This window comes from Calypte anna, chromosome 23 (assembly GCF_003957555.1).
Source record: "Calypte anna isolate BGI_N300 chromosome 23, bCalAnn1_v1.p, whole genome shotgun sequence".
NCBI lineage: Eukaryota > Metazoa > Chordata > Aves > Apodiformes > Trochilidae > Calypte > Calypte anna.
In genome coordinates, this window is record NC_044268.1 from 4922799 (window position 1) to 4935198 (window position 12400).

The 12400-nt window shown below is 48.9% G+C and overlaps 1 protein-coding gene across 2 annotated transcripts; it reads right to left on the reverse strand.

The window, feature by feature from the left end:
- Positions 1–912: 912 nt before the first annotated feature.
- On the reverse strand, positions 913–12058 carry SRSF4 (serine and arginine rich splicing factor 4). 2 transcript variants are annotated; one of them, XM_030464515.1, is made up of 6 exons: positions 11831–12058; positions 6555–6697; positions 5512–5624; positions 3636–3850; positions 2710–2793; positions 913–2361 (listed from the first exon to the last, which is right to left on the reverse strand). In XM_030464515.1, exons 1-6 carry the CDS (start codon positions 11935–11937, stop codon positions 1578–1580), a joined length of 1446 nt encoding a protein of 481 aa, XP_030320375.1. In that variant the 5' UTR covers positions 11938–12058; the 3' UTR covers positions 913–1577. The 2 variants fall into 2 exon arrangements, with proteins under 2 accessions (XP_030320375.1, XP_030320376.1); XM_030464516.1 differs by having other exon boundaries at positions 6636–6697; positions 11831–12025.
- Positions 12059–12400: the final 342 nt, after the last annotated feature.

Below are 12400 nucleotides of genomic sequence, written 5' to 3' on the forward strand. Positions count from 1 at the left end.
CTCAAGTCCCTGTTGCTCTGCTTGTAACTGAAGAAGCCAGACTGGGAAATGGGTGCTGGGGACTTGGGGTGAGATGGCAGAACCCTCCTGGGCACTGCAAGTTCAGAGCAGACAGGATTTGTGTCCAGCAACCCCCTTCTTCCAGGAGAGAGTCTGACATGAACTGAAACTTCAGTCTGTGACTGAAAATCCCCAAGCTCCAATTCCCCCCACAACCACTGCCTGCTACACAGAGCTGCAGGAGCCTGGAACATCCTCATCCTGCCTGGCTCAGCCCCTCCTGGGGAGCCCGTCCTGAAATCCCAACCTGCCAGTCAGGGACTATGAAATCAGAGCAGTACCCAGCTTCTGCTGAGTGTGCCAGACCAGAAAAACACATCTGTAAAACCCTGGTGCTTTCTTTCCCCTTCAGTTCCCAAAGGGACTGGAAGAAAAGGAAACGACTGAACCTGCACGCTGCAGATGAAGAAGGGAAGGTCAGGAGGATTTGTTCCCTGCCAGCCACACTTAACCTCCAGCACCAGCTGTGCATGGTGTGAAACACTGTGGGACAAACAACAATTTACAGGTGACTGGAGTGGAGCAAGGGAAACAGATGAAAAATTTTCTTCCCTGGCTTCTGGAAGCTGAAGCTTCATTTACCCAGAGCGTGATCAGGCTTGCAACCCTCCTAGTGCTTCTCCTTCATCTTCCTGTACTCTCTTTATTGCATTGTTAAAGCACCTAAAAAGTCAGTGTTTCTAGAGAAATGAGTTAGTTTAGTTGGATTGTATTCAATAATTTACAAGAGTGTACATTTAATATTAAGTGGCTTTCCAAGACAAGAACCCATTCTCTGCCAGGAACTCTGCTTACACTGATGGATGTGAACCAGTGACAACCCCAACAAGACTCCATGGAACCACCACCAAGTGTCATCAAGCAAAAATAGTCTTTATTCAAATTTCATGGAAACAGGAATCACTGTACTTTGCAAGACAGGGAAAATAAAATAAAAAAATTTAATATAAAACAAGGATATTGTCACAATAACAGAATATGGAAGTAGACTTCTTTTCCCTACAGATTACTGCAAGTACCATTTTTTTTTTTCCTTTTGACTGTGCTATTCATGACTTTGTAAGTCCAAAAAAAAAAAAAAAAAAAAAGAAACAAAAGTAGTATGAAACTTAAGACTTAGCACTTCCACTAAATGGCATACATCAAAGGGCATCAATTCAAGGGCAAAGACTGCTGAAGCCATCATACCTACCTATCAGTCATCACTGCAGTCTCATAAACCCACCAAGGCACAGTGCTCATTCTCTGCCAGGCTCTTCCTGGAAAACAGGGCAATTTTGGAGCTCTGGGAAGAGTTATATTTAAAGAGAGCCTTTTGAAAAGATAGAAAATGAGCTGAGCAGCCTTGCACCAGCGAGCACTGCAGGGAGGGAGCACTGCAGCTCCCAGTGACAGACCTACCATCAGGGTTGCCAAAAATATACAGCATCCACATGGTTTCTACTTCACTGCTGCTACAACTACTAAACACGTACAAAAGGACTTTTCCAACCACTCCAAGTGTGGGTGCAGCAAGGTTAGGATCTGGAGTGAGACCTTGACCGTGATCTGGAGTGTGACCTAGAGGCAGACCTAGATCTAGACTTGGAATGGGACCTCGGCTTCGAAAGGGATTTGGACCTGGAGCGAGAACCTGATTTGACGTTTGGTTTCAATTTAGAAGTGGACCTAGACCTGGAGCGAGATGCTCGTCGTGTGGCTGCATTCTCACCCTCGCCTTTTCCCTCCTTTTTGTCAGGATCTGATTTGAGATGCCCCTTTTCTTTGGAGGCTGATCTCGACCGTTCATGGCTCTCCTTCCTTTTCTTCTTGCCACTGGCTTTGCTGTCCCTCTTGCTGCGCCTCTTGCTCCTCGCGCTCTTGCTGCGGCTCCTGCTTCTACTTCTGCTCTCATCCCTGCTTCTCTTCCTGCTTTTCCTCTTATCCTTACTGCGGCTCCTGCTCCTGCTCTCATCCCTGCTCCTGCTCCTGCTTCTAGCCTTGCTAATGCTCTTCTCCCTGTCTTTGCTTCTACTCTTCTCCTTGCTCCTACTCCTCACGCTCTCCCTCGTCTCTCCCCTGTCCTTACTCCCACTCCTGCTCCTACTCCTTTCCTTGCTGTGGCTCCTACTCTTTCCTTTCTCATCACTGTTATGGAGAGCACCTTCAGATTTATCTTTACTTTTGTTCCGGGATTTCTCTGCACTCCTGCTGCGGCTCCTACTTTTCTCCTCTTTACTTGGAGTCCTGCTTTTCTCTTTTTGGCCTCTGCTACGGCTCTTGCTTCGACTACAGCTCTTGCTTCTGGAACGGGACACAGACCTGGAAGCACAAAAGCAACACTTCAGTGCAGCTTGGATTCAACCAGCACTTGAATACTGCACATAATATCATAGAATCATAGAACTGGCTGGGTTGGAAGGGACCTCAGAGATCATCAAGTCCAACCCTTGATCCACTCCTGCTGCAGTTCCCAGCCCATGGCACTCAGTGCCACATCCAGGCTCTTTGGAAATATCTCCAGACACGGAGAATCCACTACTTCCCTGGGCAGCCCATTGCAACGCTGGGAAAAATATGGCAGGGAAAAAAAGAAACCCAAACTGTGCTCCTATTGCAAACAGTAGGAGGGTGCTTCTTATTTAAGTGGGTGGCCCCCCCAAGACATACCTGGATCTTGATCTGCTCTTGGAGCGACTGCTACTGGCACTGTGGCTCCTGCTCTTATGAGAATGTCTGCTGCGAGAGCGAGACCTGGAACAGATCAACCAGGTCACTGTCAGCAGGTCCCACAGACAGCCTCTGAGCCCCTTGTCCCCCCCAAGAGGAAAACCCCACAGTACCAAACCAGCTTCCAAGCAGCCGGATGGTGAGCGTTACACAAGTCACTATCAGAGAACCCTCCTCCCCACCACTCATCCCCTGCTGCTGAAGTGAACAGAGTTCCCCATCTGGAAGAAAAGGTGTGGCCTTATTGATTTAAGACAAGGAAGTGAGAATCACTTTCCCAAAGCAAGCTAGAGACTGAATGCAGTGAGACACTTGAATAAAGCTTTGACTTCAGGCTTTGATTTCATGGTCAAGCTGTTCAATGAACAGTTTGCCTGAGATTTCTTGCAACAAGTTCAGAATGGAAAGGGGCAAAGACTCAGTGCTGTGTGCTGAAGCAGCTCTCTCAGTCACACAACCAATGAAGCAAATCCCTGGGAAACAGGGAAGGGGTGGGGGTTTCCATGCTGAGGAAGAACTGTTAGTACCAGGGCTTACAGCTGAACATGGTGTTCAGAGACAAAGTGTTAAAAGCACCTTCAGCTCATCCACAGCTCCACCTGCCACACAGCCCTCTCCTGCAAGCCAGCAAGGACTCGGGACTGGATGGAGCTGGGACAGCTGAAGGCTGCTGGGTGTTGAGCTGGCAGATGGAGACACGTCTGAACAGAGACTTCATTTCCCTTGGTTACTCTCAGGTAACTAATACAATCTCAAAACCTAGACTTCTTTAGAACTCTGAGTACTTCCAAGGTGGTTTGGAACCTGCTGCATGTTCATGGAATTCATGGATTCAGGCTGAGCTGCAGTGCAGACATCAGACATACCTGGAGTGGCTTCGGCTCCTGGAATAAGAGCGGCGCCGTCTGGATCCAGGTCTGTCTTCCACTAATCTGATCTTTCTGCCATTTACTTCTGTCCCGTCCAGCTTTTCAAGGGCTCTTTTCATGTCAGAATAGGATTTGAACTCAATCACACCTTCGTTTTTCCTTCCTTTGTGTGCATCTGCATATGTCACTTCCCCTGCCTGACGCATATAATCCTAGAGGGAGAGGACAGAATAACCATTGCCTGGAATCCAGTGGCAGGCTCCCAGGCTGACCCTGCTCACTTCTGCAACAGTGCTCACTTGACCTCTTCTGATCACACAGATGTCAGCAAGGGTTTGAACCAAAGAGCATTTGCAGTGCTAACACCAAGATTTCTGAGCAAGCCAATTAATGCACTACGATTTCACAGAGTTTGTGCTGTCAGAACCAAGATGGGGTTGATGGGTTTTGAGCCAAAGGATAATTTAATGTCTCCCACCTCAAGTCTAACAATAGCAAATATGCTCTGGACAATGGGAAGTTTCAAATAAAGAAATAAAATGCTTGCTCTCTAAATCACGTTTTAGATAAACTTAAAGGTCAAATATGAGGGGCAAGAAGACCACAGGCAAGCAGATTTCCCTATCCTCCACCTAGGTAGCATCTCATTCTGCTGGAGGAAACCCCCACACAAATAAAAACTCCATTCATTTTTCCACTTCATGCTTCCTGGCTTTGCTGTTTCAATCACTAAACACCTCTGTTTAGCAGGGAGTGCCATTCCTGCCTGATTTCCAGCAAGCTGTCAGACAGGGCCACCTTCCAGCCAAAGATAGAGATGGGGCACAGAACTCCAGCCCAGTCTGTTTCCACCCCAGAACCCCCATCTCAAGCACTCTGACACAAAAAACCATTCAAAAGAAGCAATGTGTCCACTGGAGGATTAATCATGCCATGCTCTGCTTACAGTTTTTAACACCAGAAGCAGAGACAAGGTCCTGCTGGGGTGAAGCATTAACAACAAAAGACATCTGAAGAATCTCAGTATGTACCTGAACTAGTGTCCCAGACTCAATTACAGACCAGTTTCTACTACGTCAAAGTTTGTTTAGAACAAGTTTTACACATCCTTAAAAGAGAAAGTGTTCCCGTAAGAACAAGTGGTTTTAACCATTGCTGCTAAATCTGATGAGGAAACACTCTCTTTTTGTGCCTACTGATGGGATTCTGCTCCCTGTCCTGCCCTCCCCCAGCCATGATGCAGATAAATCATGGGGCAACACTTCACCTCCAGCCTACTGGGAGATCCTGTGGGCTCCGTGGTGTTACCCAGCACTTCCACTGCAGAGAATCACCTTCTACTCCTTCAGACTTTGAGAAAATACTAGCTTGTGGCAAAGGTTTTGCATGGTTGCTCATGCTGGAAGCATCCTTTCCTTGAAAATCTTTTTTAAAACAGCTTTACACAGTGTGGAGATTCTTAACAGAGACAATGCTATCGTTTGGAAATAGCTCTAGCACCTGACAAGCTGATGCCTAAAATCCAAAGTGCCAAGGGTGAACCTCTCTGTCTCCAGCCCATCCTCCCACTGCTTTGATTAAAGATAAGATAAACCACATCTGCACGTGCTGGTGGTTTGTGTTCAGTAAACCAAGGTATTCTCTGAGTCACAGCGAGTCTGCAGGTGCAGCTCCCAGGGTCACATTAATTTCATTTGTGCAAATACACTTCCAGAGTGACTTAATGTGTGCTTCAATCCCCAAATCTGTATGCAGACAACAAGCTGAGCTGAGAACACAGCTGGACGGAGCTTTCCCCTTGCTGAAAAGGAAGCTGACTATTTTTTTTTTACCCCTTGTGCTCTTTAAAAGGGTAAAGAAAGGGGCCTCATACCTTAAGATCTTGCCAACTGCAGCGGCTTGACAAATTTTCCACAATCAATCTGTATTCTGTACGGGTGGGAGGACCATACTTATCTCTTCCACTTCTTCTATAACCATATCCACCTTGAGGAGGTGACAAGCAGACAGCAGAACTTCAACCAGAGAAATGGAGCCCTCGTTCTACAGCCCACACCAAAACTCCTCTGCCCCACACATCCCCGCAGACATCCCAAGCTCACCCACCCACCCACCCACCCCCCCTTTGTCCAAACTCCATCCCCCTTGGGTCAAATGTTACAAAGATCCAAAGCATGATTAAATAAATAAATAAATATAAATAAACAAATTGACTACGAGCACGTAATTAAAGCAGAGCACATAATTAGAGTTACGCCAGGACCAACATGCAATTAAATTTACGTTAATTTTTAAGGGTTTGAAAGCAGAAATGGAACGAAGCCGGTTGACTAATGTTACTTACATTGCTTAAAGGTTTTCTGAATATCTGATAGGAATAAAGCTTTTCAGGCACCTATTTCAGATTAATCTCATCTGTCTCTAACCCTTGGGGTCCTCACCACCCAGGTCTAATGGGGAAAGGTAGCGGTCGTCACATGGCTTCCTTTTGGGTCAGCCAAGGGCCACAAAGGTCAAAGAGCCACTCATGGAAAGGCAAATGGAACGGGCAGTCATCTTAGCCTCAAAGGACTCTTTCAATTAAAACATTGAGGTCTTTGTTAAATCTATGTTCAACAGCACATTGGAAATAAACCATTCAAATAGTTCAACGAAACGATGATCATAAAAACGGTACAAGAAACGGCGTTTATTCATTTATCAGTTAAAAATAGTTTAATACAACAAACAAATCGAGAAATAGATCAACGGTTACATTTACAGTTACAGAACACTACTCACAACTTCACAGCATTTTCTTAGTTAAAATTACTTTTTAAAAGAATAATAAAGGAATTAAAAAAAAAAATAAATAAAATGAGCAAAAGGTGTTTTATTGGAAAGAAATGACAGATCCAAATGCATGGTAGTGCTTACTGCGGCCAGAACCGTAACTGCTGTCGCGCCGGGGGCCTCGGGCATGCTCAACGATCACTCTCTCCCCACAAAGATCTTTACCATTGAGCTCATAAACAGCATCATCTGCATCTCGCAGATCATCAAACTCAACAAAGCCATACCTGGAGAGGGAGAGAGAGACAAAAAGAAAAAGAAAAAAAGAAGAGTTGTCCAGAGAACTGAAGGTGGGTCAGAGCCGCTCGGAGCACTGCCCTGTAGGAAAACATCAGCTACAAGCTCCTGAAGCCACCTAAAGGTTGAAGGGCACCAGCACTACCCCACTGGAAGTGCTGCTATCCCATAAATAATCCATAGGCTCAACAGCTGCCATGGCACGTGACAGCTATGGCAGGGTCTGTGTGCCAGGGATCAGGAGTTCTCCTGGGTTTTGAGGAGCTCGGGTTCATTCCTGGTTCTCTTACGGAGCTACTTGAACTCCTACACTTTGAGTGGAACTATTTGTTCACTGCTGTAAACCCTGCATGGAAGCCCAACAAGAAAGAAAAGACAAAGGCAGGTTAGGAAAAGGGATTTTGCTCTCATCAGGCTCATTTTAGTTTTGACTGTGGGCAGTACTGAGGGTTTGGGTAAGAAAGGCAACGTGCTCGAGCAACAGGACGGACATTCCAGCTGCTGAGATACCTGCAGCTTCTCACACACTGCTGAAAAAAGTGATGCCCACTCTATTTTCCATATCTCAGCATGCTTGAGAGCATGGAGAGTCCAAACCTTCTTAAGGAACTTGAGAAAATGCAGCAAGAAGGAGCAAATTCCTTGGGCAAATCAAGAGCACACCATGCAGGTGGAGAACAGATGAAGTTTTGTGTTTGCAAACAGCTGCTGCACCAGCCTGGCTCAAGAATTGGTGGTCATGGGCAGATCAAGCACAAGAGAAAGGATACAAATAGGGAAGAAAAAAAAAAAAGCAAAAAAAAAAGCTTAATATTAGCATTCCAATGAAGATTTCAGCACTGGTTTCCTATAAGCAAACCCAAACACAACAGAGATAAAAGCCTGCAAACCACTGTTTGCCTGGGAAGTTAAAGGCAGAGCTTGGAGTTTAATCTTCAGGGGTGCCCCAGACATCAGAGCCAACGTGAGGCTGCTGCACTTAAACCTCATGGGCCAGAGATCCCAACAGACCCAGGGTTTTAAATAATTCTTACAGCTGGTGCTCGGGGCCAAGCCAGGGATTTGCTTATGGATGGGAAGCAAACTCACAGCAGCACTGAAGTAAAACTCATCCCTGCCAATTTCTAACCTGGACAGTTAAACAACTATTTAGCCTGGTTTTAAAACACCAAAAGTTGTGTGTTTGCCCACTATCCCTACAGGCCAGGGGGACAGGACAAAAAGCAGAATGCTGTTTATTGGCATTCAAAGTCCACCTGATGTTGAAATGACTTCTTCTGTCACCTGCCAAGAGCAGATCCAGGCTCCAGAGTCCCCCCCAGCAATCACCAGGGATGCTGCAGCCCTGGGCATCTTCTCAGCTGTGATACAGAATCATAGAATCCTAGAATAGGCTGGGTTGGAAGGGACCTCAGAGCTCATCAAGTCCAACCCTTGATCCACTCCCCCCGTGGTTCCCAGCCCATGGCACTCAGTGCCACATCCAGGCTCTTTGGAAAGATCTCCAGACACGGAGAATCCACTACTTCCCTGGGCAGCCCATTCCAATGCCTGATCACCCTCTCCAGAAAGAAATTCTTTCTCATCTCCAACCTAAACCTCCCTGGCACAACTTGAGACCCTGCCCTCTTGTCTTGCTGAGAGTTGCCTGGGAAAAGAGCCCAACCCCCCCCTGGCTCCAACCTCCTTTCAGGGAGTTGGAGAGAGTGATGAGGTCTCCCCTGAGCCTCCTCTTCTCCAGCCTCAACACCCCCAGCTCCCTCAGCCCTTCCTCACAGGAATTCTGCTGGATCCCTTCACAGCCTCCTTGCTCTTCTCTGGACCTGCTCCAGCACCTCAAGCTCCTTCCTGAGGGGCTGAGGGGCCCAGAACTGGACACAGGACTCAAGCTGTGGCCTCCCCAGGGCTGAGCACAGGGGCAGAATCCCTTCCCTGGACCTGCTGGCCACGCTGTTCCTGAGCCAGCCCAGGATGCCATTGGCCTTCTTGGCTACCTGGGCATGGGGGCCACTGGCCTTCTTGGCTACCTTGGTTACCTACATCTGTAGGCAAACACATCGTCATCCTGACCCTGGGGCTGAGCAAGTGTGGGAGTGCTGGTGTTTGAAATAACCCAGGACAACAATGCCCTGAGACAAAAACATTGGCTTCCTCTGTTGGGTTACTTTGTTTTTAAGGTTTCTGTACCAGCAGGTCCAGCTTGGCTGGGTGAGAGCCCCTGTCCCCAGGTCTCAGGAATAACTCCAGACACCACCAAGCAAGGCAGCTGCTTTCTCATTCGAGTGCTGTAGCTGCAGGGAAGGAAGGAGCAGGATTGATTCACAGCAATCGAAGCAATCACAGTCATTACAAAACGATTCCAACTGCAACTTTCTTCCCTTCAATTCCAAAACCAGAGCAAGCCAGCTCCAACCTGTAAATGAGACCTCACCCTCAGAGCAATTACACACAGAGGGAAGTGCCTGGTGGGCACCAGCACTTTCCAGACAATAAATGCAGGGACTTTGAAGCTGGACTAACAAAGAAGTATCTGAACTGGATCAGAACACAGCATTGAGCTGGTTCCTCCCCAAAGTGCACCCAGGAGCTGGTGGGGGGCACTCGGGGTCTCACCCCCCACCCCAAGCACCTTGCAGCTCCAACACTCATGGAAATTTGCTCCCAAGATGGTCCAACAGCACCAGGACCTTTATGGCCAAAGTGGGACAGAAAGCATTTACCCTTTTTCTCCTCTCAGCCCAAAAGGGAATGCTCATTCTTTTCCCTGTGCTGTTTGTCTTTCTTATCTGGGAATATGTAAAGTGCAAGTAGCCCTGGAGTGAGATACTGCTCTGACAGAAGAGGTGGAAGCAAGTTACAAAAAGAAACTTCTGTTCTTTAAGACAAACAAGCAAGCTCAGACAAACCCTGAAATTACCTGCATTACCAAAAATCATACCCCACATCATTCCTGTGAAAGTAGCACTGACCCTCCTCTTAAATATGTATTAATATTGCACCCGATCAGCTAAAACCATGAATCAAAAGCTTTCTGAAGCAGAGTTTTACACCTCAGAAAGCTCTCACTGCTGACACAGCCTTAACTACAGCAATCTGAACCTGCTGGGATATGACAGTAGTGCAGGTAAATCTTCTTTTAAATGTCTACTATTACTACTTCATATGTGGCATAAAAATGCTTACTAAAAATGTCAATGCAATTTACTTCAGCTAATGTGAACCTACACCATTTTCTGGTCATATCAGAAACCAGAAAGAGCTGCAGAAATATCTTCTTATCCCAAGCAATTCCAATAGACTGAAGCTCCTAAAAGGTGGGGGGTTTGTTTGGTCAACGTCAGTTCTTTCACCCAGCCAAGTTGTCTGTGTTGGTTGCCCAACAAAAAGTGATTGGATTTCCCTGAGCCTTTCCCACCAAGTGAAGTTCATGCCCATGAACTGCAAAGGGCAGGGAAAAACAATCAAATTGGTCTCACCACATAGTGGTAGATGATGGTAAGGTGGCCTCCTAATGAACTGCTCTTTAATTCCAGTGGATTTATGGATGTTTTTTCCCCCTTTGCTTATGTTAGGATAAATAAGGTGAGATTTTAATTTCTTTTTGCTTTAAAGATGTTCATTTGTGCTAGAAGTCCAGAGATGCTCAGTGACACTTACCATTAGTCCAGAAACTTAAAGGAATCTCTACCAAATCATAGGTTTAAATGTTCATATACTGAAATCCAGTTATTTTCTGAGGCTGTAGCTTCAGCAACTCATTTAAATGTTTTGTTTCAAGTTCCTGAAGCTGCTTGTCCTTGATAAGGTGTTCCCAGCCTGGCTGCTGCCTCCTCCAAGCAGGAGGGGTGGGCATCACCTGGCTGGGAGCAGCACAGATCACAAAGCATCCAGAAGTTATCTTTTAGGAGCTGGATGTGTGGCATTCTTTATTCCAAATGAAACTGGAGCCCAGAATCAGTTCTTTGGGTGTTTTCTCCTCTGCAGCTGCTCAGCTCACTGCCTGCTTGCCCTGACCTTGCTCACCCAGAGAGGCTGGAGCAGCAAGAGGTGCAGTGAGCTGGTTTTGACAACATCTGTCCAGACAAAGCAGTTGTGCAATCTGAAATTCAGGGAGCTGCCAAACCATCAGCTTGGTTGTGCTTGAGAGGAGAGCCAGGTGAGAGCTGAGCAGCTCTCTCTTTGTTGGGAACCAGCAAAGCAGCTGCTGAATCCACCCCACAGCTGCTGATCATAGAATCCTAGAATGGGCTGGGTTGGAAGGGACCTCAGAGATCATCACTAAAAGATTCCAACACTCCTGAAGCTTTAAGGGTTGGGGGACACCCCCCTCCCCCTTAAAATAACAATTTGTTTTCTTTGGGAAAATCCATACTTGAATGTCCTGGTGGAGCAGGATCCAAACCCTGGAGAGGCAGCTGGTGGGACAGCAGAGGTGAGAACACAGGGGGGGCCTCTGGGGGGGCTGAGGACACTGCCTGTCACCACCCTGCAAAGGGGGCTCTGCCCCCCGCAATGGGGTGCTTTAGTAGGGTTTTTTTGGGGGTACATCCTGGCTCACCCTTAGGTGCTCAGCTTGGGGTGTGGAGAGGACACCCCCCCCCCCACAGAGGGTGCACCCACCCCCCATCCAGCACCCCAACAACTGACGCCGAGGCCCAAGCATCCTGTCCCGTCCCCGTTGCCATAGAAACCCATCCCAGGCATCCCATCCCAGCAGGATGGGGCCGTGACCCGTCCCCCTCCCGGTACCACAGCGACCCAGACACCCCCCCCAGCCCACCTCGTGTCCCCCCCTTCCCGTTGCCAGGGGAACCCCGGCACCCATCCCCCCATCCCATAGAGGCCCAGGCATCCTGCCCCCCGTTCCCATAGCAACCCAGGCGTCCTGACCCCCCCTCCCGTTCCATAGCAACCCAGGCGTCCTCCCCCCCCCCTTCCCCACACAGGCCCAGGCGCCCTCCCCCCCCCTCCCGGCCCGGCCCGGGCCTCCTCCCCCCCCCCCATCACCTCAGAGCCGCCCGGGGGGAACCCCTCAGAGCCGGTGGTGATGGGGAAGGGGAGGAAAGGGTCAGAAAGTGCCGGTCCGGTTCGGTTCGGTTCGGTTCGGCCCGGTGGGCGCTCACCCGTTCTTGAGATCCACCTCCAGGATCTTGCCGTAGCCCTTGAAGAACCGCTCCACGTCGCGCTCCCGCGCTTGGTAGCTGAGGCGGCCGATGTAGACCCGCGGCATGGCGCCCCGAGAGGCACCGGGGGGAAGGGGGTGAGGGGGGGGGGGGAAAGGTTCGGGGTTCGGTTCGGCCCGGGCCGGGCCGGGCCAAGGGGAGGGGGCGGCCCGCGAGGGGCGGGGCTGAACCGGCGGCGGAAAGGGGCGGGGCGGGGGCGGCGTGACGTCACGGCGCGGGGAAGAGCGGAGTGGGGGTGACGTCATAAACAAACCCCGCCCCCTCCACACCGGGCCTCGCGCCTCTTAAAGGGGCCGCGGCTGAGGGGATGGGGGGGGCATCTTCCTCTTCCTCCTCCTCCTCCTCCTCCTCCTCCTCCTCCTCCTCCTCCTCCTCTTCTTCTTCCTCTTCTTCTTCTTCTTCCTCTTCTTCTTCCTCTTCTTCTTCCTCTTCTTCTTCCTCTTCCTCTTCTTCTTCTTCTTCTTCTTCTTCTTCCTCTTCTTCTTCCTCTTCTCTTCCTCTTCTCTTCCT